Source organism: Canis lupus, chromosome 9, assembly GCF_011100685.1.
Source record: "Canis lupus familiaris isolate Mischka breed German Shepherd chromosome 9, alternate assembly UU_Cfam_GSD_1.0, whole genome shotgun sequence".
NCBI lineage: Eukaryota > Metazoa > Chordata > Mammalia > Carnivora > Canidae > Canis > Canis lupus.
The window spans coordinates 6,295,094-6,322,202 of NC_049230.1; the positions used below are offsets into that span (position 1 = coordinate 6,295,094).

General features: G+C 45.6%; 1 protein-coding gene and 1 long non-coding RNA gene across 2 annotated transcripts in view; both read right to left on the reverse strand.

Moving 5' to 3' along the window:
- Positions 1-896: 896 nt before the first annotated feature.
- KCTD2 (potassium channel tetramerization domain containing 2) lies at positions 897-16,361 on the reverse strand. The gene is made up of 6 exons (XM_038546639.1): positions 16,023-16,361; positions 14,320-14,428; positions 12,200-12,291; positions 7,505-7,600; positions 4,677-4,802; positions 897-3,766 (listed from the first exon to the last, which is right to left on the reverse strand). The coding sequence occupies exons 1-6, from the start codon at positions 16,359-16,361 to the stop codon at positions 3,737-3,739; spliced, it is 792 nt and encodes a 263-aa protein (XP_038402567.1). The 3' UTR covers positions 897-3,736.
- Positions 16,362-20,357: 3,996 nt separating this feature from the next.
- The window catches only part of LOC106559238, an 8,063-nt gene continuing 1,311 nt past the window's right edge, over positions 20,358-27,109 (reverse strand). Inside the window, exon 3 of the long non-coding RNA XR_005364211.1 lies at positions 20,358-20,730. This is a non-coding gene — a long non-coding RNA (uncharacterized LOC106559238). The remainder of the gene's footprint in view (positions 20,731-27,109) is intronic.

Consider the following 27,109-nt stretch of genomic DNA (forward strand, 5'->3'; position numbering starts at 1 on the left):
AGGACCCCAGGATCACGACCTGAGTCAAAGGCAGATGCTCAACCACTGAGCCACCCAGGCGCTCCCAACCTCTACATTTTAATAGTCCTGACCTCTTCTCTTAGCTCTCCTGCCCCAGGAGCAAGAACTATGTCCATCCGGCAGTCACTACGTCTGTGACATCTGTGTCCCTCAGAGCCCTTCCCTCCTCTTACCACCCGTTAACAACTGCTGTGGTCTGTCTGCCACTGGACCCTGGCCGATGATACAAACACATACCTGGGCAGTCCGGGTGGCTCAGTGGTTTAGCACCACCTTCAGCCCAGGGCGTGATCCTGGGAATCTGGGATCTAGTCCCACGTCGGGCTCCCTGTGTGGAAACTGCTTCTCCCTTGTGTCTCCGCCTCTCTCTCTCTGTCTCTCTCATGAATAAATGGATAAAATCTTTAAAAAACACATACCTTGTTTGCTACCTTTGTGTGTAGTGTCTCCTCACTGTAAGCAGCCCACGGGAGGGGACGATCTAACACCTTCCAAGGGTCCCACACCCTGCCTGGTCCAAGTGACCGATGCTTAGCTTGCTGGTTACTTGTCTCACGTTTATTCCTTTCTCTACCATGCAGAGAAAACGGGCTCCTGGCCACATTCTTCCAGGAAGACCTCTTTTCCCTTAAAAACGGCCTCATCCTTTTTCCCTTTCCCATCCCAGCTCCCTGGTGGGTAGCCCATCTGTCCCCACCTCCTGTTTCTCACCATTTTCCTGGTCCTGAGGAGGAAGGCCCAGCACCCTCTCAGGCAGCTTCAGCAGGAGAAATAACTTTATAAGAAGCCCTGGTAGAAAAGGTTTAGTGAAAGTCATCTCCTGAGAAGAGTTGGAGAATCATCAGTAGTGATGGGAAACCAAGGAGATTCAGAAGTTTGTTTCATGTCTTTATTGACAAAAAAAGTCACAGCATTTCAGACTTTAGTTAAATACACAAACAATAACAAACGGCACCCACAAGTGACAGGCATGGTCCCTCACCTCTGGGTCAAAGGCCATGCTGGAGGGTGTGGGTGTCTTCTTGGCCTTACTCCCCCAGCATCTCTGTCCCTACCTCCCCTACACCTCGCTGACACCCCTGAGATCAGTTAAGACTGCAGAAACGAAGTCACTCTAGAGGAGGTTGGGCCGTGCCTTGCTGCCAAGGAGAAAGCAGGTTCTCAGGGAAAGACAGAAGCGCACTATTGTGGCCTCTCCTAGGAGAGGCCAGGCTGCTTCATGAGCTGGGCCTGTATCGCCTGCGGCCTCAGGCCTGGGCACAGAACAAAGAAGGAAGACACTCTCCTGGCAGCACTGGGCAGTTGGAGAGAATGTGGGTCACTGGCCATGTGACACCCCCAAATCGATGGCCAGACCTCTCTCCGAAGTCATCAGCCAGACTCTCCCAGGGGGAAGAGGGCTTTCAGGAAAAAATACTGACTCGGTTCATAAAGGGCTGGGGTGAATACTTTTCCAGAAACCTTAAGAAATGAATCATCCTCAGATTCAGGAGCCCTGGAACAATCGTCATTGGGTTGCCATGAGGAGGGAATCCTCAGTAAAGCCAGCCCTCTAGAACAGAAATGTCACTTCTGTTTGTTTCTCAGAGCGCTCAGTCAGGGGCTCAGTCTTTCTATAGGATCCACTGTGGGACTCTGAAAAGAGAAATGAGTAACCATGTGTTTCTGAGGGGCTTGCCCTCCTCCACCCTCTGGCCCACCTTGCTTCACTCCTTCGTGCAGATTTGGGAGCACAGGCCGATCGTCAGGCATGCCCTGGGCAAGCAAATCTGATTGGGCTCCAAGCCCCAAATGAAGCTGTTTTCCCTCCTCTGAGTCAAACGTCACTTTTTTGAACTGGCCAAGGAGCCCCTCTTCTAGAGTCCTCTGTCCTATTCTGGTGAGAGTAGCTTTTCCTTGACATGCTCAATCTTGTTTTTTTCTGAAAGAGGACAGGATGATGCCTGGACCTTTTTGAAAGGTGACTGCTTTTATTGCAGGTTGAAGTTCCTCTATCATTTTATAGTTGTAGAAATCATGGGCATGGGCCGTAGTTAAGGTGCCAGTGTCAACACATGTGCTTTCGCTGGTGTGTACATACACACGTTATCAGCAGACATCCCTACACACATTTCTATCCTGCTGTAAGCATAGAGAGAGAAGGTCAAAGTGAGAATCCTGGAGAAGAGTCACACCATCTGCACACGGGCAGGTCACAAGCTCGGAGGACATTTGGCACAGTCTGTAAGTCATTTCCAAAAATTACAGCCCCAGACCCACCTAGTAAGCAGCTGAGCTGTGAAGCAGAGAGAACCTAAGCTGTGAAGGAAACCAGGAGTGACTGGCATGAGTGGCTGTTACAGATGGAGTGTACCATGGCACCTTCCCCTTCTCTGGGCCATTTGCCCATACTAGGAAAGTCATCTAGGGAAAAATAAGGATTCTCTGGCCCTTTGCATTCAATGACTGCTCACCAACACTCAAAAGTTCAGAGAGACGATCCAGACACAAGCTCTGTGGGCCCAGCCCAGAGGAGGGCTTGACTGCCCCCTCAGTCAAACAAGCGTTTGATTCTTGATGACATGGCACTCTGAAGAAGGAAGTGATGCTAAGGGGTGAGGGTTGTCCTCAGACTGCCCAGCAAACACACTCTACTGGGGATGGTGTGGGGTCACTGACACACCTGCCGGGCAAATCTGCCAAGGTTAGGAACCAAGAAGAGACACAAACAAATACTGAATGTCCAGTCAAGGCATTTCCAAGAGACAATCACAGAGATAACAACACTTTTGGATACTACAACATAACACATTTGGCAACTTTCAAAGAAATGCTATCCCCACCCCAAGCCATCAGAGGATCCCAAGTCCCTTTAGTCTTAGGTCCAGTTTAAAAAGTCAGAGAAGGAAGATGGGCCGACGGAGGTGGAGTGAAGGCTGCGGACCAACTACCTGAAGCTCCCATCTGTCTGCGTGGCCGAGGGCAGGAGGCTGCCTGCCTCAAACCTCCTCTTGGGGAGAAAGCAAGCTACTGGAAGGTCTGGGCTGCTGGAGGCAAATGAGGCAAGGATGAACATGGGAGCAGCTGAGTGCCCCAAACCCAGAGCAGGATCCCCAACCTCCACCCACAACCAAGGACATGCCATCGTCCCCTTCCTCAGAGGTTTTGTTTGCAGGAGTGGGGGTATCCTGGCAACTCTATCCTTTATCAAAACCCCAATTCGGTCTGACAGACTGAAGCTATCATTCTTGGCATCTGCTGCACATTAATTTGGGGTGCACAGAAGGAGGGGAAACATAGTGTTACAGAGCAGCTGCCAACGTCCAACGTGGCGCTCAGGCAAAAACATGGCACAGCTTAGGGACGATCCTCTTACACGTGCTCCAGCTCCTCTGAAGTGAGGGCATGTACGAGGAGCTAGGCCTTCCTCTTCCCTTCCCCCAGATGCCCATAAGGGCTCCCACTGGGAACCCAGCCCAGCTGCGGCTGTAAAGATTGATAACACTGGCTAAGAAAACAAAAGCAGGTTTCTGAAAAGGTATTCGCAGCCAGAAGTTGCTTCTGTCTTCAGGTTCCTGTGGGTGGGGGCAGGGGTTCCTTTGGTTTTGACCAGAACACTTCTCCACTGGGGGGCCAGGCTCAGCTTTGCTTTGCAGTAGCTCGGTTACTGTACAGCAGGATTTAACTTCACGAGGTGCTCTGCCGGTTGCTCTCCTAATGGTTAAGGATCTGCCCTTTACATCCGAGATCCTCTCTCCTGAAGAATCTGCAAGTGGAAGATTGGGGAGAGGGCTGAGGCTCGGACTTTGGAGCAGACTTGCTTTTAGGCTGAGGCTGCTTCCCAAGGGACCCCGGCGAGGATGAGCAGCACAATCCTCATTATCCCAGGAGGCAAGGCAGGGCTGCAGCCCAGACCTCCCCCGAAGCCCTTCAGTTGTAAAAGACTCTTGCTAAACACCGTGGGGCCCCAAGTTTACATGCTATTGGACCACTTCTCCCACAGTAAAGGAAACGGTTCAGACACACCATGTGCTGCTGACTTGGGAGTGTGTGTGTGAGGTAACAGTGTATGATTTCCTGGTAACTTAGGGTGGGGAGGTCACAAAGGTAACCCAATACCTTTTCTCTTGAGGCAGAAAAAAAAAAAAAAAGAAAAGAACGGTTTCGAAGGATAAACACAAAATATTTTCCAATTTTGAGTTTCAGGATTCTCATGTTGGAGGAATTAGTGGCAATACGATTGTTTTGTGGATTTGACAGGGTAGGTAAAGTCTATGCTATTTCAGCGCCTGCCTCCTGTCACTGCTCCATAAATCCTGATGTAAATGACAAAGACCAAAACGAAGGCAAAATGGAAAGCTAGCTTTAGAAGGAAAGGGAGGAAACCACGAGCAACAAATCAAACAATTCAGGCAAAGCTCCCTGAGGGGCGGGGAACAAACAGGACGGAGACCTAATTCTGGTGAGGCGCTTTTTTTTGTTTGTTTGATCTTTTTTTTTTTTAATTGGAGTTCGATTTGCCAACATATAATAGCGTATCACCCAGTGCTCATCCCATCTAGTGCCCCCGTCAGTGCCTGTCACCTGGTTGCCCCAACCCCCCACCCACCTCCCCTTGTCCATTTCCCAGAGTTAGGAGGCCTCCGCAACAGGCCGATGGTGAGGTGCTTCCTTACCTTTGCCTTCTCACTGGGCTCTATGACGATGCCATTGGTAGAGTTATTTAGTTCTCTGGAGACGACACAAAGGAATTCGGCCTGATCCTCATTTCCGTAGTTATAGGAAGAGCCAATGCTGATTAGCTGACAGAACAAAAACACGATCAACAGTCACTTTCCAGTACTGACTGAAACACCACCAAACCCAGCCCTCCTCCTGACCCAATTTGTAGTTTTGCTTCTCATGGACAATGAAGCTCTGGGACCATCGTGGCCCCAGGGGACCACGGGATCTCAGTCACTTGCCAGCGCGTCCTCAGCAAGTCTTCCCCAGAGAAGCAAAGTCTGGGCTCTGCCATGGTCTCCGCACCCAAGCACTTGAAACAATCCCAAAGGCAGCAGCTAGGATTAACACGATCATATTCCTGCTAGCAAAACGCTGAGGTGAAAGGGAGTGTTTCTGTGAATGAGAACGGACACTGGCTGCAGCCAAACACCTACACGGAGCTGGCTCATCTTTAGGCGGAAGTCCTAGATGGGAGACTGGTACTCAGAAGGCTCTGGAAAGCACCGAGTGAATCACTGGAGAGTTACCATAAGCCATATGCTGCTGGGTCTTTTAACCTTTTCAGCAAATTGAATTCAGGATTTAATTCTAAATAAGAGGGGCACCTGGGTGGCTCAGTCAGTTAAGCATCTGCCTGTGGCTCGGTCATGATCTCGGGGTCCTGGAATTGAATCCTACATTGAGCTCCCTGCTCAGCAGGGAGACGGCTTCTCCCTCTGCCCCTCCCCTGGCTCATGTGCACTCTCTCGCAAAAATAAATAAAAAAATAAATAAAAAAATCCTAGGGGATCCCTGGGTGGCTCAGAGGTTTAGTGCCGCCTTCATCCCAGGGTGTGATCCTGGGGTTCTGGGATCGAGTCCTGCATCGCTCCCTGCATGGAGCCTGCTTCACCCTCTGCCTGTGTCTCTGCCCTTCTCTCTGTGTGTCTCTCATGAATGAATAAAGAAAATACTAAAAAAAATTAATTAATTAATTTTAAAAAATTAAAAAAAATTTTAAAGTTCTAAATTGGAAATATACATGCACAGGGAAAAACGGGAGCCCAAGGGTAAGGTCATCTGGGTAAGCACAACAGGGCGTCAAGTCAGAAGAACATGACTGACGTGCTCTGTGAATGGGCTTTGGGCCCCTCTGCCTCCCTGTGCCTTTTTCTTCCTCATCTATATAACAGAGCTAGTATGGAGACGCCTGGGTGGCTCAGTGGCTGAGCATCTGCCTTTGGCTCAGGGCGTGATCCCAGGATCCGGGATCGAGTTCCACATTGGAGCCTGCTTCTCCCTCTGCCTGTGTCTCTGCCCCTCTCTCTCTGTGTCTCTCATGAATAAATAAATCTTAAAAAAAAAAAAAAAAGAAAGAAAGAAAGAGCTAGTAGGGATGTGCCTTGCCCACCCCCAGAACATTAACAAGATGAGAAAAAAAGCCAAAATTATTCACTGGTTTCATAAAGAATACTTAAAACATTTAAAATAATATTCTTTGCAGGGGATTCCTGGGTGGCTCAGCGGTTTAGCGCCTGCCTTAGGCCCAGGGCATGATCCTGGAGTTCTGGGATGGAGTCCCACATCAGGCTCCCTGCATGGAGCCTGCTTCTCCCTCTGCCTGTGTCTCTGCCTCTCTCTCTCTCTCTCTGTGTGTGTGTCTCTCATAAATAAATAAATAAAATCTTTAAAAAAATATTCTTTGCTTAAGATGTATATCAGGGAGGGATGCCTGGCTGGCTCAGTCAGCAGGAGGAGCGTGCAACTCTTGATTTTGGAGTCATGAATTTGAGCCCCATATTGGGCGTAGAGATTACTTAAAATCTCTGGGGGGCAAAAAAAGACATGTTGGGGAAAATACTTATGGAGTGGAAGCATGGCAACTTTTTGCAGTCCCCACCTAAGAACTAGGGTGGCATACGCAGGCTGAATGGAGTCGGCAGTGCAGGTAAGTATGAGGAATGATCCTGTACTGGCTCTGAAGACAGACACTTGTATGTTCAATCTTTAGCACAATGCTCTTAATGGGAAGCACAGTGGCTATTTGAGAAGATGAGTTTATGGGGACTATTCAACAGACTCTTCAACTCTGCATAACTTCAACTCTGCATAAAAAGAGGCATGATCCACACAAAACTGTAACATACTCATTCTGTTCAAGTCCAGCCTCCCCGTGGCAAACACAATTCTGCCACCTAATGGAAGAAAACATTACGATTCTGACTGCGTGGCTTTGTTTGGATACTTCTGCCACAGTACAAAGCTCAAAAAACAGAAATGCACAGACTGATGGGAAACGGCCAAGCCACACTTCTCATCACGTCTGACTCCTTTCGCATTACATCTGTTCATGTTTTTCGGGATGGGTTATGTATATGTTAGCATCCTCACCCTGGGGGAAGGAAAGGAAGGACTGTTGCTGAATCCTAGCCCTCTTTAGGTGCTTATTCTGGAATGTGTCAACTGGGTGCTTTTGAAAGGAATCCCTCTGAAGGAGAAAAAAAACCAGAGAGGCACTTTCAAGCCTAGGCATGCTGGCTGGCTCCCTCTGGGTACAATAATCAAATCGAAACTTGGATGGGAAGCCGGGAGACATGATACTATTCCGAATTCTCCCCAACTCAATCTGTAAAACTGAGCAAATAATCCACGCCAAGTGGCTCTTTCCCATGTTTCTGAACAGGTTCGCACCTGGCCCTACGAACCCCTGGGGTTATTAGCTGTCTACAGGCGGTGATGATTTGAGGCGTGTGGCCTCCTGCGCTGAGGCGCCATGGTGGCTGCCACTTCGGAAACATACCTGTTCGAATTTCCAACCATCAGACATAGTGGAGACCATCTGTGTCAGCTCCTCTTCCTGGCACTGCAGGACTCTGTACACATGCTTCACAGGGCCCTGCAACAACCAACAGACTTTGAAGAACGATTTCAAGGACACAACAGTTTACAGTTGCCCTGGTGCGGCTCTTTCCAAGAATGAACACTGAAAAGGAGTTTGCTTGGACTTTTTTCTAGACAGCCACACACAAGCCCCTCTTATAAGCAGCAGTCATTTTTCAACATAAACTTATACAAACAAACAAAGAAAGGCAGGCTCAAGGCTATGAATTAGTAGGTAAAATAATTCTGAAGTTCAGAAAAATGAATTATGTGTTTAGATTTCATCTATTTCCTGGAGTAGAAAACAAAGTAATTTTACTTTGGACAAGAAAGCATCCTCTTAAGTTATTCATATCTGACATATATGCTGAAAATGTAGACCGTACTTTGGTTTAACAGAGTGATACCTTATTATGGGAATAATATATTAAATAGGAATCCCACAATATACCAATGTTCAAACTACTTTTCCCTCTGCTGACAGTACCTGAAAGTGTTTCCGTGTTACATGGTAGCATTCCTATTACAAAAGTGCTCACTAAAAGTATTTGGTCTTTGTTCCTGGTTTCTAGCACAGAATTCCTAAAACATTGGAATTTCTTGATCGATATAAGTGCCTTTTTTGTGTTAACAACCTGTCCCTAGAAAAACCAAGCACCATTACAGGGTTAGAACATCCAGTCCTACCTGCTGACCTTGGTGTGAGGGAGAGGGGGTGAAGGCTGAATTCGATCACCAACAGCCAAGGATTTAACCTACTTAGTTGTGCTTACATAATGAAGCATCCTTAAAAACCCCCAACATTGGGGTTCAGGGAGCTTCCAAGTTGGCAAACACAAGCAGGTGCTGGGCAAGTGTGGCATCCCAACTGCACAGACATGGAGGTTTCTGCACTCAGATCCAGCCCCATGTCTCTCTCCACCTGGCTGTTCCTTTGTCTCCTAGAGATAAACTATAATAGTAAGCAAAGCATTCTCCTGAGTTCTAGGAGCTGTTCTAGTAAATTACTGAACCCAAAGGGGGATGTCATAGGAACCCTTCAATTTATGCCCAAGGTGGACAGAAGCGCAGGTAGCCTGGGTACCTGGGACTTGGCACTGCTGTCTGAACTAAGGGCAGTCTTGGATTGAGCCCTGAAATCTGTAGAAATAGTTACTACATGTCAGTTAGTGTCAGGACAGGATTAAGCTGCTGGACACCCAGTCCGTGTCAGAGATTCAGACAGAAGTCATTTACTAGCCCATTCAACTCTGGAGCAGAAGTTAGAACCAGAAATGAGAAGGCCAGATGCCCCAAAGTTGTAGCACCAAGGCCCCTACACTTTATCCACAGCAGAACCCCTCACATTTAGAACTTGGCCCACAAGGGATTAAAAGGCAGAGTCCAGTGAGGGCAAGGGTTGCTGCAGGAGGCATGCTCACCAGATGAAAGCTCCTGTTCACAGGAGGACCATCGGTGGCACACAGGGAGGTTCAGTACTTGTCAGTCGTGGACCTGTCGGTGTTGGGTCCAACAGCTGCATGTCCCAAAGGACATGAGGCATTTGTTAGAGCACAAACAGCAACGAAAGCTCAGAACAATAATGTTCTATCACAGACAGATTGGTTATATTCACACGATTTTAAGAAAATAGGAAAAAAAAAAAAAGAAAATAGGGACTATTTCCTCAAGAATGATAGAAACTTGGCTTTCGTACTTTTCCAAAAGGATGACTGGGCTTCAGTTATCTGGAAAATCATTTTTTTTTAAAGATTTTATTTATTTATTAATAGAGACAGAGAGAGAGGCAGAGACATAGGCAGAGGGAGAAGCAGGCTCCATGCAGAGAGCCCGACGTGGGACTCGATCCAGGGTCTCCAGGATCACGCCCCGGGCTGCAGGCGGCGCCAAACCGCTGCGCCACCAGGGCTACCCTGGAAAATCATTTTGGAAGAATTCATTGCTGGGGAAAGCCTGGCTCAGCAAAAGCAGCTCTGGATTATGGAGTGCTACAAGCCCTGAGTGTTAGTCCCATCTCCTGTCTTCTGTGGGACACTGCTGTCACTGGACTTGCCCACGTCAGGCAGTGCTCGTTGGGTTGGAGGCAGCGCCAGGGCTTGGGTTGGTCTGCCCTCAACATTGCACTCTTTCTCCCGTGCTCTCCCCTTCCAGACTGAGTGCGACTATCATTACACGAGATGCCAAGAACATTCACTCCACATAAAACATAGAACAAATCTCCGAAAGATTTCAATTGGCTTTAATCACACATTTTGGAAAAACCAAGTGTTTTATGTTACAAAACTCAGAGTATCATGAAAGATCTATGATACTGGCCACAAACTGTCCAAGTGCCAGGTATTTAAGATGTATGTATTACCTCTTTTAAATTTTTCTCTTCCAAAGTAACCCATAAGTGTTCTCAAATGCACTAAGATTAATGACCTAACAAAAAATATTATCAGAGACAGTAAAGTAGTAGAGTGGTGGCACCCCTAGAAGACAAGACACTAAAAGAAGGTGAGGTAGGACACCCACATCTTGGGCTTTTACCTGTCAAGATGTGTCTCCTTAAAACATAGGCAAGTTAGGGGTGCGTGGCTGGATCAAAGGAGTATGTGGCTCTTAATTTCAGGATTATGAGTTCCAGCTCTACGTTGAGTGTAGAGGTTACTTAAAAATAAAATCTTTATAGAAAATAGACAAGTTAAAGGAGATAATGTGTTTGAAGGGACAACCACAAGAATACACACATGGCCAACTCTGTCTTAGGGCCATAGGTGACACATGCAAAAGAGGCTGTTTTTGAACAACCTCAAATCCACTGCTCAGAGTTTCACTAAATAAAAAGGACAGATGGAAAGATCAATTAACATAAAAAAGGCCCTGACATCCCTAGAACAGAAAGAGCTTCCAACTGGGACTATAACCACAAGCCTTCAGAACCTAGAGGACTAATTAACTTAATCGCTGTCATCAAACAAATCTTACAATGCTCTCAAGGACTTAGCTAATGGCGAAGAACCGAGAACATTCAGGGTTGAATGGCTTCAAATTACATAATTCATGGTACTATCAAAATTTACACTAAGCAATCAGAAATTTTTTTGGAATGTGGAAAATTGAGGATAAAGTTAGATTTCCAGAATGTCCTGCTATTAAATATCTACAATAGAGAAAGATGCCACATACGTAAAATTTGAGACCAAATTCATATGGTAAACTGAAAACCAACTATAAATTCATCTTTGAACATTAAAGAGAAGGCTTTCAGCCATTAGTCAAGAGGAAAACTAAATAAGCTTCTTTTCATTTTTGCAAACTACTAGAGATAAAGTGAGCAAGAGAGGTCACTTTTTATTATAGGTGTCAGTTACCAACCAGATAATTCCATTTAGAGCCAGAAAACATGAACTGTATGTAACACAGAAAGAGCAAGGAACTTTTTTTTTTTTTTTTTACTTTTTGTTTTGTTTTGTTTTGACTTTTGAAAAGAAACATATTGCCTTTTTTTTTTTTTTTTATCATATTGCCTTTTTAATCACAGGAAAATTCTACATTGCAATAGATGAATCTTAGGGAAGCATCCATCACCAGGATCTGATGGGATAAGAAGTCATGCTACAAGACAGATGGTCACAGTGGAGTCCAATGCTGCCCTCTGTCATGGCAGTTGTACTTTCTTAAAATAGAGCCTACACAGGAAAGGGAGCATCTGTTTTCCCTGCTAGACTTCAAGCTTCTAGAGGGCACAGATCCTCTCCTAGGAGGCAGAGAATCTCAAGAGCCTAAAAGATGCCACTGTGGCTACTTGGGACATGTGATGGGAAATCAGCTCTGTGTGTCCTATTGTCTTCCCTTCTCAAACTAGGTGGCAGATCGTATGTTTCTTTTTGTTACTCTATCTATTGAGTTAATATAAAAACCGAGACTTCATAATAAACAGAGAAGCTTGAGATTATTTCCTCAGAAGCATGATTCACAAGCAGCTCTAAAGTCTAGGCCACAAGACTGGTTTCACAAGACTGGCCACTATCAGGAGCTGAATGTGACAACGGTTACACTTTAAAGGCTGGTCCTAATAAAGAGTGGCCAACAGGTGGAAGCAAGAGCTTGCTGGGCCTTTATGTGGAGGGAGACAGACACTCTATCTGCAGAAACAGGTTCTGGATCTAAGGTGCCATGGGCTCCTCCTGCTGCCACATGGTCAACAGCCACAATCTCTCATTCTTCTAAAGGGATAGAGTGGCTGTTTAGTTTTGTTACTTTTTCTTCTCTATTTCCTTGTTCTGACCAAGTCTGGTGATGAAAGTACTACCCGCCTGGTAGATGGACCGTGTTCCACACAGACCTCCAGTTTTAAGGGAGACGTAGCTCTTGCCTGATTAGACATCATCCTTTTCAAATCCCACTCAGACACAGTGACTAAGAGAGCCACTGACACCTTTTCCCTTTAAGAATTCAAAACCCAAAAAAAAAAAAAAAAAAAAGAGAATTCAAAACCCATGGGACACCTGGCTGGATCAGTCTATGGAACATGTGAATCTTGATCTCGGGGTCATGAGTTCGAGCCCCATGGCTGGGTGTGGGAGATTAAAAATCTTATTAAAAAAAAAAAAAGTTCAAAACCCATTACCTGAGAAGTTCTATTCTCATTGTCCCGTATCCGTTCCTTAACCAGCCGCACAAGAGATGCAATGTTGTAAAACTCCGCTTCTTCCAGCACACCTAGGACAGAGACCAAACTGCAGTTAGAGATGTGTGCATTCCCCAGAATACAGCAAGAAGAGGCTGAAGTTTACATGCTTGCTAAGAACTGCATTTTTCAAATGGAAGCCTAGTCTCTCCCCTCCAGCCTAGGAAACATTCTTTGCTGTTCAGAATATACCCATTTCCTTCTCCCCAGAGTGAGTGAGTCAAGCTCTAGGTCTGCTCTGTTCACTCTGTTTCATCCCTGTGGTTTCCCACTTGGCACCTTCCCAGACTCTCCCTGTACCTGCCCATTAGCTGCAGGATACCTTTCCCATATGTCACTTAGTTCCTGGAACTGGTCAGATTGGAGAACTCCTGAACTTGCAATGCTTACCCAGTTTCTCCTAAAAATGACCAGGGGTGGCTGTATGTGTATAAATTTATGTGGACCAAATTTAATAAGGTGCTTATTATTTGTTTTTTTTTTTTTTTTTTAAAGATTTTATTTATTTATTCATGATAGTCACAGAGAGAGAGAGAGAGAGAGAGAGAGAGGCAGAGACACAGGCAGAGGGAGAAGCAGGCTCCATGCACCGGGAGCCCGACGTGGGATCCGATCCCGGGTCTCCAGGATCGCGCCCTGGGCCAAAGGCAGGCACCAAACCGCTGCGCCACCCAGGGATCCCGGGTGCTTATTATTTGAATGACATAAAAGGCAGGCACCGAAAGAATGCTGTACTAAATAAAATCAAAAGCCTTGGACAGGACAACCAAGTGGGATGTGATCTGATATCAGAAAAAAACACTTGCTACAAAGAACATTATTGGAACTAATAAAATTGTAATATAAGCTGTAGATAAAAATATTTATCAATATTAAATTTCCTATACTCGAAAAGTATACTATACCCTTGTTCTTGGGAAATACACTCAAGTATTAAGAGGTGAATCTGTAATTTAGACTCAAATAGTTCAGAAATAAAAACTATGATGGGGAGGGATGAGGGGCAGGAGGAGGGAAAGAGAATGGATGATAACACAAATATGACAAAAAATGTTAAAAGCTGGTGAATCTGGGAGTTCTTTGTGCTATTCTTGCCCTTTTCTCTGAGTTTGAAAATATTTCAAAATAGAAAACAATTTTTTTTTTAAGTTTTTAGAAAGATGCTGAAGATTCTTCTTTCCAAGAAACAAGATTATCTGTGAGGTGGTAATTGTTAAAGCTGGATGGTAAGTGTATGGAATTTACTATTTTTTGTATGCATTTGGAATGTTAAAAAAAGAGTGCACACAAGAGTCCTCTTTTTATTGGCTGAAACAGATGTGTTTCATGGCCACTTCATTAACTAGCACAGCCATTACAGCTTTCTTACTCAGAGCTAAAGCTTCCAGGTCAGGATGCCCTGGATTTAGGGACAGGCCCCAATCTTCAACTGAATGCTTTTGGTGAGACCACATCAAGCCTTTTAGAAAGATGTCTAGACCCACTTATGGTCCGGATGCCCTAAAAACCAAAAAGATGAGGCAACCGATGATACACCTGACAATGGACTGGAGAATGAATTAGGTCAGCTGCAAGAATTTACAAGGAAGCATGAGACCAGTCTTAAAAGAAATGAGGCCAAGTCCTTATTATTTTTTATAGCAGCAAGTTCAAACTGAAATTGAAAATATAAATAATTAATGTCAGAGATGTGATGCTTCAGGCTACGGACATTCACACTAACAAGCATATAAGTAAAAGTAAAAAGGGATTCTGACATTCTGTAGGTTTGGAGAATGCTCCCAAAGCTATCTGCAAAACTGAGTTAACTATTTTCCTTCTCATTAAGGAGGCTGAACGGAGTCCAGTGGGGATCCCTTAAGCAGTACTTCCTAAGATAAGACTAGGTAACTAGAGACTCCTGGCTCACTTTTATAAACCTTTACTACATCTGCACATGAGCTCGGTGAAAATCTCAAAAAAAAAAAAAAATAAATAAATAAATAAAATAAATAAAAAATTCAAAGGTTTAAAGATATGGCCTGAATTTTGAAAATGCCCAGTTCAGACATTGTTCTTACCTTCTTCTGCCAGCTCCTTCGTAATGATGAGTTTCCCATGGCGGAGGTAGTTTAGGATAGGACCAAAGTAGGTGGGGTCCCTGTCAATCAGATAGGCCCCTGTCTCGTCCTGCCAACCAAACACAAAGGTATCACTTTGGAGCGTTCAGACGAAGTTGGGGCAGGGTTTCAGCCTCTCTGTCACAATTCCTTGGTGAGAGGGCAAGTTTCGTTAGACGCTGCTTATCACAAACTACTGGCAAGAAGGCTAGGTTTATGTATCTTGTATCTTGCGCTCTGAGATCATTTCAGGTGGGGTGTTACAGATGTCTAGTCAAATCATCTATGTGTTTCCTTGAACTTCCAAATCTCTGCTTGGACACAATTACCACCATTATTCTCGGGGATATCTGTTATAAAGAAAGTGGAAGAAAATGCCATAGTTTGATCATTTAAATCTTTGCTTGAGATGGACATTCACAGTTGTCTACTGCCCCCGAATCACATTCTTAATTCTAAGAAAACCTCTGTATGGTTGGCAATACTGAACTCAAGCCAGCATCAGTGGGAGTCTGCATTGCCAGCTGTAACTCACACACCCCAGTTCTGTGCCCAGAGGAAGCTTGGCACTGCCAGGACTTGGCACTGAGCAGCTTTAATCCTACTCATCTTTACAGTAAAAGGAACAAGAAGAAACTGGCTTCTATTGCAACGAGAGAGATTTAGGGTAGATAAAAATAATTCCTTTATAAGCAAAGGTTTTGGAATCTCCTTAAAGTTAGGGCAGGACAGGTCTCCATCGATCTGAGATCAATCAGAGGAGAGGCAGAGGGTGAAAAAAATAACATCAGCCAATCTCTACCCAAACCCTACTGTTTCAATATAACCGGCTGAGTACTATACAGGACAGAAGGTGGTGTAAGCTATGGTCAACGTCTTTAAGCTGGCAACTAAATGATGAATGTGTTAATAAACAACACCTCAAACTGGAAACGGGTTGGAAGTGTCTCCGTCACCTCTCAACTTTTGGTTAGCAGCCATGCATCTTGCTCAACAGCATTCTTCAGTTTTCATTTTCCGATGGCCTTAACCAGTCAGCTTAGGTTTGCACTGGCAACTGTGCAAATCTCTTTCTGAGGCATGTATCTGAGCTCTAATTTGGTCCTAAAACACTGTTACCAGATACGTATGAGCTCAGGGCCCAGGACCACAGGAGAGAAGTGTGCTATCACGAGAAGCACTTCCTGCAGCTGTCAGACCCAGGCTTTCACCCAACTTGGCAGAGGGGTCCGAGAGGAAGTCTGAGAAAGCTAGGAAGATGCCTTCGCTCAACCCTGACCCAGTTCTGGACGCATCTGGCAGAGGCAGTGAGGGGCTGACGAGGAGCCAGGGGAACACTCGTGGAGATCTGAGGGGCGGGCATGAGAGGTGTAGAGAGGGAGGGATACGGAGAAGGGGTGTGGAGCGGGTTCTCGTAGGAGCGGGTGGGCACTGCGTGGGGAAAGAGTCGCTGGGAGCGAAGGGCGGGGTCAGAGGGAAAGCCGGGGTGCGACTAGGATGGGGGGGACAGCCCCCAGGGCCAGCCTGGCGGGGGGTGGGGGGAGGGGGGGTCCCGGCCCGGAAAGCCCGCCGGTGAGGAGGAGCGTGTCGCAGGAATTCGGGGACGAGCTCGGAGGCACGAGGGGGCTCCGAAGGCCGGGGGCGCGCCCGAGGGCGGGGCGCACCTTGTCCGAGTCCAGCTCCGGGTCCTCCTGGCAGCAGAGGCGACACAGGAAAGACTTGGGCTCCCGGCCTAGGGTCTGTCTGGTGGTCACGAAGTAGGTGCCGCCCACGTTCAGCCGGACCCAGCGGGCCGCACCGCCGCCCCCTGCCCGCTCTGGCGGTCCCGGACCCGGCTCCAGCGGCGGCGCGGCGGCGGCGGGCTGGCGGCCGTGCCCGCGGGGCGTGGGGCCGGCGGGGCGAGGGCTGGGGGGCCCGCGGCCCGGGCCGCCCCCGTCGCCCAGCCCGCTCCCGCCACCCCCTCCCAGCCCCGCCATCGCCGGGTCCAGCTGCAGCTCCGCCATCTTGGGCCGCCGCCGCCGCCGCTGCTGCCCGCGCGCCGCCGGGCCGGCCCATCTCTCGGCAGGGAGAGCCGGGCCGGCCCATCGGCGGGGGTGGGGCTGGGGGAGAGGGACGGGAGCGCCCCCAACCAGCGCCCGGGGACCCGTGAGGGGGAGGCGCTGTGCCCGCCCTCGGGGGCGGGACTTCCGGAGCCAGTCTCCATTTCTACGGGCTGACTTGAGCAGCAAGGCCCGCCCCTTCGGCTTTGGGATTGGCTCAGGGACGCTTTCCGGTGACCCACTTCCGTCCCTTGCTGCTGTGGACTGTGGGCCGCCGGGGTCGGTGAAGGTGAGTGGAGTTCGGGGCGCAGGTCCCGGACACCGGCGGGCCGCCCTGTTTTGCCCTCTGCAGTCCTCGCGTCGACCATTGTCGCACTCCCGGCGAGGAGGCCGGGCCCTGCGGTCGTCCGGCTGGCAGAGCGCCCGGGTGTAGCTGCCGCCGCCACCGCCGCTCTGCTGCGCTCTCCGGTCCTCTCCCCTCCCCCGCGCGCGGTCGCGGCGCCGGGCTGTGACCCTGCCTCCTCTGACCTCCTCCAACCCGGGTCTCGTTCCGCACAGCTTGTGTCGTTCGGTCCGTCCCCAGCGCGGCCGACATCGACATTCCGGTTTGGGGGCTGGGGGAAACGTGACCCCGAGATGATGTTAACTTGTTGAGGGGACACTCGGTCTTCTCCTGAGGCTTCCAACATTGGAGCGTGCGAAGCGCTCGGGGCTCCTCGAATGCAGGGTCCGCGTATCCTTTCGACAGATACTCAGCACCTCCTGTGCGCCTGCCTGACTGTCGTTCTGGGCGCTGGGGATTCAGCAATAAATAAAGGACAAAAATCCCATCATCTACGAAGCCTACCTGCACTGGTGCTTGGAAAAGTCTTGTAAGGGCGCTTATTCTTCTGGCGTCTTTACAAGGCACCTGCTGGGGTGTCTGGCTGGCTCAGTGGGTGGAGCATACGACTCTTGACCTCTGGGTTGTTAAGTTCGAAACCCACCTTGGGTGTAGAGGTTACTTAAAAGTCATCTGCCCATCACCTCCATTCCTGGAAACCGGCTGTTGCTGAGAGGGAGGGGAAGCAAGGGGCAGGTGTTGGACTAGTTCCTTTTTTAAGATCCTGAGAATTTCTTCCACCTCCTTTGGGATCCACCCCATGGTGTGTAAAGGCCTTTGACATTTCAGTCTTTCTCCCACTGTCTGACACTGATCTTAACTTTAGTCAATTTTCTGATTTTCTTAGTTTTAAAAAAATGGCTGTAACTACTTTCCGTTTTCTTTCACATTCACATATGTACTGAATACCTCTGTTAAGGGTATTGGTAGAAAAAAAAACGGGGTTATGTGCTAGTGCTGCAGAAGATAATCAGAAATAAATAAGAAAGCGCATGGGATCCCTGGGTGGCGCAGCGGTTTGGCGCCTGCCTTTGGCCCAGGGCGCGATCCTGGAGACCCGGGATCCAATCCCACGTCGGGCTCCCGGTGCATGGAGCCTGCTTCTCCCTCTGCCTATGTCTCTGCCTCTCTCTCTCTCTCTCTGTGACTATCATAAATAAAAAAAAATTAAGAAAGCGCAGGTGTTATCAGTCAGGTAGGGAGTGGGTGGAGAGCCCCTGAAACTTGGTAAGACTGTAGGGCAGATTGATGTGCACAATTTCACTTGGTACTTTTAACAGCCTTCTAAGGTAAGAAGGGCTGATTTTATCTCAATTTTTCAGGTGAGGAAATTCTGGCCTAGGTTCTGTTCTATTTAAGGTTTGTTGAAACTTGCATATATGTTTAGGTTCTATGCACTGGGTAATGTGAGTAAAACACATGCAATCAGACTGGAAATGTATTTAAATGATCACTTTTATGCAATGCGTACAACTAGAAGTATTTCCAAAGGTACATGAAGAGCAAACACTAGAGAACTGGGCTTTTACAGTTGAGTAGGAGTTGGAGAATAGAGGGGGACAGCCTCGGGGCAAATGATGTGGTTATATGCCAGGTTGCATCCCTTGAATTTGAAAAGCTAAACTTTCCTCCTTATTTAGTAATCCTGATCCCTATCCTTTTAGTTTATAAATATACTCCTCAAGCTCTTAGAATGCTGATCAACTTTCTAAAGATTTGCATGTTTTTAAGGTGCCATTTAGAGGATTCTCAGTAAGAGCCCTGTTGTGATCTGACCTGTTTTATTTTCCAGGATCTCAAGATGGCTGGGCGAAAACTTGCTCTAAAAACCATTGACTGGGTAGCTTTTGGGGAGATCATACCCCGAAACCAGAAGGCCATTGCCAACTCCCTGAAATCCTGGAATGAGATGCTTACCTCCAGGTCAGTACCATTCTGAGAGGGACCTCCTTGCTACTGAATGTGGAAGCAAAACAGTGATTTGGAATTACATATGAATTCCTTATGGTCTTCTGATATAAGGAAATCCATGCATAGAGGCGCTTGGATGGCTCAGTTAAGCTTCTGACTTTGGTTTTGGCTCAGGTCATAATCTCATGGGTTATGAGATCAAGACTCATGTCAGGCTCCCTGCTTAGCAGGGCATCTATTTGAGATTCTCTCCCTCTGTCCCTTCCCCCCACTCAAGCACACGAGCTCTCTCTAAATAAATGAATCTTTTTAAAAAATGCATGCATTTTTCCAAGTGAAAGTAGTTTTTTGACATTCTATGATCTTCCTCCTAGAGAAAAGTGTGATGATAGCTCTAGGCCATAGGGATAACAGGGAAAGTACTGTGTGAATTTTCTCTTGCTCATAGAACAATATTAACTTCTGCTTTTCCATGTGAGCAGGTTGGCTACTCTTCCTGAGAAACCACCTGCTATCGACTGGGCTTACTACAAGGCCAATGTGGCAAAGGCTGGCTTGGTAGATGACTTTGAGAAGAAGGTGAGAGACTTCAGGTGGCTAATGCACTGGTCTTGTAGTGTGGCTTGTGGGTGCGGAGCAAAACAGTAGGTAATTACACATGCAGGATGACAGCATGGAAACAAGGGTGCTGTTAACAGTCAGATCCCAAAGGAAGCTCAGGAAAGATGGGTGTGATCAAAAGTCTTGAGGTAGTAGATTTATATGGTAAATATGTGCAGAGAATTCAACGTCTTCATTCAACAAGTTTCTTACCCAAAGAAACAGTCCAGTATAGCCTTAATCAGGGAGCCACAGGGCTGTGGAGTTAAGTTTCCATCCCAGGTCTTCTCAATTATTTTTTAGCCCCTCACCTGTCTCCCTAACATCTTTTCTACCCTTTCACTATTTTCCTCCTTTTTCTGCTCTTTTTTGGCTTAATGTCTCATCCACTGAACGTCTCCTGACATTTACATGTTAAACCTCAGTATCCAGATTTTATTTGTTTATTCATTTGGCAGAGCTTTTCAAACAACTGCTCTCTGCCAGGTACAGTGTTCATTGTGGGCTGTAGGACTAAGCAGTCTTCTAAGAAGACTGTGTTCATCACCATGGGGTAAATAAACATTACTTCTGCCAGTCAGTCCATTAGGGTTTCATTTGAAAGAGAAGTCAGAGTTTCTTCAGGAGTACAAGGTTCTAGGAGGCCATTTTTGAGGTCATCAAAATCCAGCTGTCCTTTTCAGATGAAGAAACTGAAGCTCATCATAATAATTGTCCAGTTAGTGACAGGACTCAGAACCTTGAGTTCCTGTTTTCAGGGTAATACTCCTACTACAGCATGCTAGCTAGATGCATACTGGTTTCCTCTTGAAATGGAGAATGTGTTTTTATCTATAAGGATTGGTGGGTTTGAGCCCTTTCTTTGGATTCCCCAGTATATTAATAACGACTGCCCCTGGGGCACCTGGGTGATTCACTGGTTGAGCTACTGCCTTTGGCTCAGGTCATGATCCCTGGGTCCTGGGATCGAGTCCTGAATCGGGGAGCCTGCTTCTCCCTCTGCCTGTATCTCTGCCTCTCTCTGTGTGTCTCTCATGAATAAGTAAATAAAATCTTTAAAAAAATAACTGTCCCTGTGTTTGTAGTTTAATGCCCTGAAGGTTCCTGTGCCAGAGGATAAATACACTGTCCAGGTGGATGCTGAGGAAAAAGAAGATGTAAGTAGTCTGGACTCTATTTATTCTAAAGTTTTCTTACATTAGAAGTTAGGTTAAGGTAGAGTGAATTAAAAGCAGTAAAATAAAACTGTAGAAAATGCAAGTACTCTATGGTGACAGTGCTTCAGTAGTTGCCTGGGACTGGGAGGGAGGGGGCTGATAAATTCGTTCACTGTCTTGATTGTGGTCATGGTTTCACAGGTGGATACGTATATCAGAACTTCTCAAGTAGCCTTCTTGCAGTATGTGCATTTTATTGTTTGCTGGTTATACTTCCACAAAGCTGTTAGAAACAAGGAGTTAGAATTGGGTAGGGAAATTATCCAAGGTAGTATTCAAATACCTAACTATATGCTTGAAAGTATGAAAACCAAATGTGGGGGGCGCCTGGGTGGCTCAGTTGTTGAGCATCTGCTTTTGGCTCAGGTCATGATCCTGGGGTCCTGGGATCAAGTCCCACATCGGGCTCCTTGTAGGGAGCCTGCTTCTCCCTCTGCCTATGTCTTTGCCTCTATGTGTCTCTCATGAATAAATAGTCTTAAAAAAAAAAAGAGGGCAGCCCGGGTGGCTCAACGGTTTAGCACTGCCTTCAGCCTAGGGTGTGATCATGGAGACCCAGGATCTAGTCCCACGTGGGGCTCCCTGCATGGAGCCTGCTTCTCCCTCTGCCTGTGTCTCTGCCCCTCTCTCTCTCTCTCTCTGTGTCTTGTGAATAAATAAATAAAATCTTAAAAAAAAGAGAAAGCCAAGTCAAATGTGGGAACCCAGGTGGCTCCACCAAAAGAGAAATCTGGCTAGGAGATCAGGCGGCTTGTCCTGACATTTAGTCTGTGAAACACGGGCACTCTGTAGGTTGCCTAGGTGAATAACTTGCTGACAATCCTTAGTCCTGCTAGAGTAAGCTGGTTCTCCTGTATGGGCTTCTTTGTGCATTTAGGAAAAGCTGTAGTTTGCTTCCCAAAGCCAGCATTCCCTCTGGAGTCAGGACAGCCACATATTCTGCATACAGAGTGGGAAAGCAAGAGTGTGGGGCTCTGGGACTTTTGTCTTGGGAGCCTCAGAGTCAGGACAGTACAACTTGGTTTCAAAACAGTATCTCCCTTCTCTTCAAGGTGAAAAGCTGTGCTGAGTTTTTGTCCCTCTCAAAGGCCAGGATTGAAGAATATGAAAAAGAGGTAAGGATCAGCCTTGGCCTGTGCATGTAATATGATTTCTCTCTTTCATGGCCACCCATCTTTCACCTAGCAGCAGTAACCTACCTTGGATTCTTTTTTTGCATTTCTGTGGCCCTGTTTTACCTTGACACAATTCCCTTCTTTTCAGCTGGAGAAGATGAAGAACATAATTCCATTTGATCAGATGACCATTGAGGACCTGAATGAAGTCTTCCCAGAAACCAAATTAGACAAGAAGAAGTATCCCTATTGGCCTCACAAGCCAATTGAAAATTTATAAACTTGAGTTGAGGAGAAAGCCCCGGCCCTCATATTATAAACATTGGACATTAAAAATAATGATACGGTGTTGTGTGTCTTGAGGCTCCTTTGCAGTTGAGATAATTACAACTCTGAGATGCCCTCACTAGAAGTGGACTTTTTGTTAAAATGGAAAGATGAGCCTACAGGTATGTGCTGGTGTAGTTACCTAATGGTTAGAGTGTGTAGGAGCCAGTTAGCCCTCAGGGCTGCTTATATCTTAACAAACAACAATAGGGCTGATGACAGTGCTTTTCACTGAACTATGTTAAAAAGGAATCCTCTACTCTCTTGAGCTTCCTCTTTGCTTTCAAACCACTGGTTTCTAAGCACTGCTTCCTTGTACTTGTCTCTAAGTAAGTCAGAACACAAGGACAGACAGATGGTCCAACTTGCAGATGTAACAGCAGGGTGAGTGGCAAGCAGGGATCTCCTTTTCTGTGCTTCAGTTCCTCAGCATAAATGTGGTATGAAAGGACATTTTGTTGCAGAGTTAAAACATTACAGTTTTGTATTTGAACATAGAAAATTATTTCAATATCATCATTTTGTTTAAAAATGTTCATACTATTGATCCGGCTGGCTCAGTTGGTAGAGCACAGTGACTCCTGATCTTGGGGTCATGAGTTTGAGGCCCACATTTGGTGTAAAGATGACTTAAAAAAAAAAAAAAAAAAAAAGACAAAGTAAGGTGAGATGGTAGAAAGCATTCTATTGCCCTTGAAGTCAGAGGATCTGGTCTGCCTCCCACTTTACTCTTAGCATTTAAAATTTTTTTTAATTTAAGTTAATTAGCCATACTACATCATTAGTTTCTCTTTTTGAGCATTTAATTGCTTGTTTAAACTACTTGTTTACTGTTTTAGGACTTGCCTTTTCTCATTCACAAACCTCAGGATCATAATGAAAATTAAATGTGGTAACCCGGGAAGGTTCTAAGTGAGCAGGAGTTCTGAGCAGAGGCATCTGACCTGATAAGGCTTACATCCTGTAGGAAAAACCTGCAAGAGGAAGGGCAGCATGCACAGACCCAACAGTCTTTTGAGATTGCTAACAAAGATGGCAGATGGACTAATGGAGAAGAGCAATGATGGCTGAGGGTACCTAGAAAGCCGTGTGGTCTTAAATGACATAAGCAGAGGAGAGCCTGGGCCCCATCACCCCTGATCATACGGGCAGGCACTATGCTGAAGATAAATTGTGGTTGAGGGCCAAGATGTGTTCCATGGAGAGGTGCTTTAGTTACAACAGTCTGATGCAGGTGTGCCTTTAATGTACAAAACAGAAATGAATACCACACATTCCCTCTCCACTGTGAATTAATTGGCACTGAGCCATCTCTCTGAAGATTGAAGGATTCAGACAAGTGAAACATGAGGAATCTAATAAAACATTCAGTTTGCTTTTGGAGTGTGGTTAGAACTCCCATTCAAGGAAGGACCCAACAGTCGTCCCTGGGAAGTTTGGTAACAAGAGTCCCTAGCATTGGAGGGAGAACCTTTGGAAGACTTACTGGAAGAGATACCAGTGAACAACTGAACATGCTCTCTATCCAAGACATTTGGGTAGAATTGGGACACTTTTAAGTTGTATAGTCTCCTGGGTGGTTTGAAATTTTTGCATTGAGCATGCATTGATTTTACGTTGAAAATAATTACTAGTGGGATGCCTGCCTGCCTCCATTAGTGAAGTGTGTGACTCTTGATCTCAGGGTTGTGAGTTCAAGCCCCATGTTGGGTGTAGAGATAACTTAAAATATTAAAAATCACTAGTAAAATGGGACTATGCTTTTAAAATTACCAGAGAAAAATGCATCCTATATACCAAGAGTTAAAGATAGAAATCAGCAAAGTAGCGTAAATAAAGAACCAAACATACTTAAGATAATTATGAATTAGTAAAGACCCCCTATTAGAAGGCATTGGGTCAACCCAAAATCCAATCACAAGCTGTCCATCCTTAAAAAAAGGTATCAAGCGTTCCAATTCATTCAAAAAATGCACTGAAGGAAAAAAAATATGCATTTATCCTGCCTTTTTGAACTACTGTATTGGGACGCCTAGGTGGCTCAGCGGTTGAGCGCCTGCCTTCAGCCCAGGGCGTGATCCCGGGGTCCTGTGATTGAGTCCCACATCAGGCTCCCTGCATGGAGCCTGCTCTCTCTCTCTCTCTCTCTCTCTCTCTCTCTCTCTCTCTCTCTCTCTCTGTCTTTCATGAATAAATAAATAAAAATCTTAAAAAAAAAAAAACAACTATTTCAGGCACCTGGGTGGCTCAGTTGGTTAAGCACCTGCCTTCGGCTGAGGTCATGATCCCAAAGTTCTGCCCCGCACTGGGCTCCTTCCTCAGTGGGGATCCTGCTTCTCCCTCTCCCTCTGCCGGCCACTCCTGCTTGTGTGCTCACTTGCTCTCTCAAAATCTATTTATTTATTTATTTGCTCTCTCAAAATATTTAAAAAATAAACTATTTCAACTAATAGACATAATTAAAGTTCTTCACAAAGTATTCAAGCCAATAAATGTGGAAAAAAGTAACATCAGAAAAGTCACTATTTTGTAATTCCTAATGAAATAGTTTTTTTTAGGCCAAGCTCCTCACTGGGTGAAACCATTACATGAAAGGTTGAGGAACTTGACCATGAGCAGGCTATCCGTTTCTGATGCCAAGCCTATCTCCTGTACCTTCTGATACACTAAATTAAACATAGCACTGTTTGGAAGGTGTTTTTGTTTTTTGTTTTTTTGGGTTTTTTTGTCAGAAAGTTGAACCTGACTTTAATTGAGGCATTGAAACTAACTTCCAATTTAGAGGAAATACCTGGGATAGAAGAACAAGTTAAATGACACTATGAAGTAAAGATAAATTAAAAATATGGGACATTTGACCTTTGTTTTTTAACAAGTCAGTGGTGCAGGGTAAGGTAAGAGGGAAAGCAGGGGCAGCTTTAGGTTAAAAAGAGGCTGAAAAGACCCAACATCCAAATCTTGTGTGTGACTTTAATTGGATTCTGATTTGCAACAATCAACTGTAAAAATAATTAAGAGATGAATACTGAAGTATGTGAATGTATTCTGGGGTGAAATGATACGATGTCTGGGATTACTTTAAAAACTTCAAAAAATGGGATCCCTGGGTGGTGCAATGGTTTAGCACCTGCCTTTGGCCCAGGGCGCGATCCTGGAGACCCAGGATCGAATCCCACGTCAGGCTCCAGGTGCATGGAGCCTGCTTCTCCCTCTGCCTGTGCCTCTGCCTCTCTCTCTCTCTCTGTGACTATCATAAATAAATAAAAATTAAAAAAAAAAAAAAAACTTCAGAAGGGGCACCTGGGTGGCTCAGTCGGTCCTATCTGCCTTCACCTCAAGGTCATGATCCGAGAGTCCTGGGATGAGCCCCATCCTCCCCTGCTCTGGCTCTCCACTCAGCGAGGAGTCTGCCTCTTCCTCCCCTACTGCTTCACCTACTTGTGCTCTCGCTCTCTGCCAAATAAAATCTTAAAAAAAATAAAATGTCAGAAAAAAAGGATAAAGGGATTAATGGAGCAAATGTGAAAAAATCCTGCTGGTAAATCTAGGTTGGTTCATTCACAATTTTCTGTTTTTGTGTATGTTTGAAAATTTTTGTAACACATTTTTAAAGGATGGGCAACAATGTAGAGTTACTATCTAGCAAAGTAGAATTCAAGACAAAAACATGAAATGGGTCAAATGTAATTCTTAATAAAGGGAATAACCAACATGAAAAAACTATTGGAACCTTGATGTGCTGAAAAAAATTAAAATATATAAAGCATCAAAATACATAAAGCAAAAAAGTTTAAAAAATGCTAGAAACAACAGTTGCAAAGATTTTAACTCATTTTTGGCATTTGCAAAACAGTGAGACTATAGCAAACTATAATAAAAAGGCTCACTTAATAGGTTATATAGTAAAATCTGTGTCATATAAACAGAATACTAGGAACTGATGATGTTAGACTATAAAGAAAGCTTCAAATAAAAAAAAAAAAAAAACACATCAACTGATCCCAGAACAAATGTTACATAAAACCAACAATAGACAAAGTATAAATTACAATAACACAATGCAATACAAAAATGCAGGCACTTGGAAACTCCTTGTTCTCATGAATTTCATTGAGAAATCAAGTAAATGCAGAATGCTTGGAAGATAAAAGTAATACAATCAATCCTAAAGGTTAGAAAGATCTAGATTAGAAAGTTCTGGAAGATTCTTTGTTGAGTGCCAGCATATCTTAGTCATATTTATATTCCCCAGGGTTTAGCACTGTGCTCAGCATCCAGAAGAATCTTTTTTTTTTCATCCAGAAGAATCTTAATAAGCATTCATAAAGAATGATGGAAAAGAAAAGATGAAATTTGAGCCTTCAGGCATTCACATCTAGCTAGGATAATATCACATATAAACCTTGAATAATGGGGCAAACTAGTCTTAGTAAATATGATGGGCTTATCGAGCACATACTGTGTTCCAGGCATTGTTCTACTCCCTTGATGTGAAAATCATTGTATTTACTCCTCACAACAACCCTCTGAGGTAGCTGGCGAATGGGTCAGAACATTAAGGAAGTCCTCTGAAGGTGACAGGATTGCCAATGATGCTGTTGCTGTTTACCCTGAGGCCTCCTCAGAGTACTCAGCCAATGGCTCCCCATCACCCTCTTTATTTTGAAATCATCCTATTCATCAATTTGCTTGTTTTACCGCCTCCCTGCCGTCTCACTAGAACGTGAGCTCCGGGGAGTCAGGGCCCAGCGGATGGTTTTAGAATATCTGAAGCGGGAAACCCGCAGAAGCCCCAGTGGCTCCAGTGAGACAGGCCAGGGCCATGATGCTACAACCCCATGGCAGGACTCGGGAGCCAGACATGGCCTTAGCATCCATAAAACTTGACTGGTCTGGAGTAGAGAGAGCAGGAACAACTCTGGATGATGCTGGAGAAGGGAGAGGAGAATTCTGTACTTCTAGTTTGGTTTGTTTCTTTTACAAAAAGTACAAGGACACAGTGTGTGTGTGTGTGTGTGTGTGTGTTTTAAGATTTTATTTATTCATGAGAGACAGAGAGGGAGGCAGAGACAGGCAGAGAGGTTGAAGCAGACTCCATGCAGGGAGCCCCATGCGGAACTCGATTCTGGGACCCCGGGGTTATGCCTTGAGCCCATGGCA

What these genes read in the sequence shown, in the direction of transcription:
- KCTD2 (XM_038546639.1), bottom strand. Translation starts at nt 16,361, where the DNA reads ATGGCGGAGCTGCAGCTGGACCCGGCGATGGCGGGGCTGGGAGGGGGT. An exon ending in CGGAGCTGGACTCGGACAAG is followed by an intron (nt 14,429 to 16,022) that starts GTGCGCCCCGCC and finishes TTTGGTTGGCAG; the next exon opens with GACGAGACAGGGGCCTATCT. An exon ending in AGCCCAGTGAGAAGGCAAAG is followed by an intron (nt 3,767 to 4,676) that starts GTAAGGAAGCAC and finishes TTCCACTTGCAG; the next exon opens with ATTCTTCAGGAGAGAGGATC.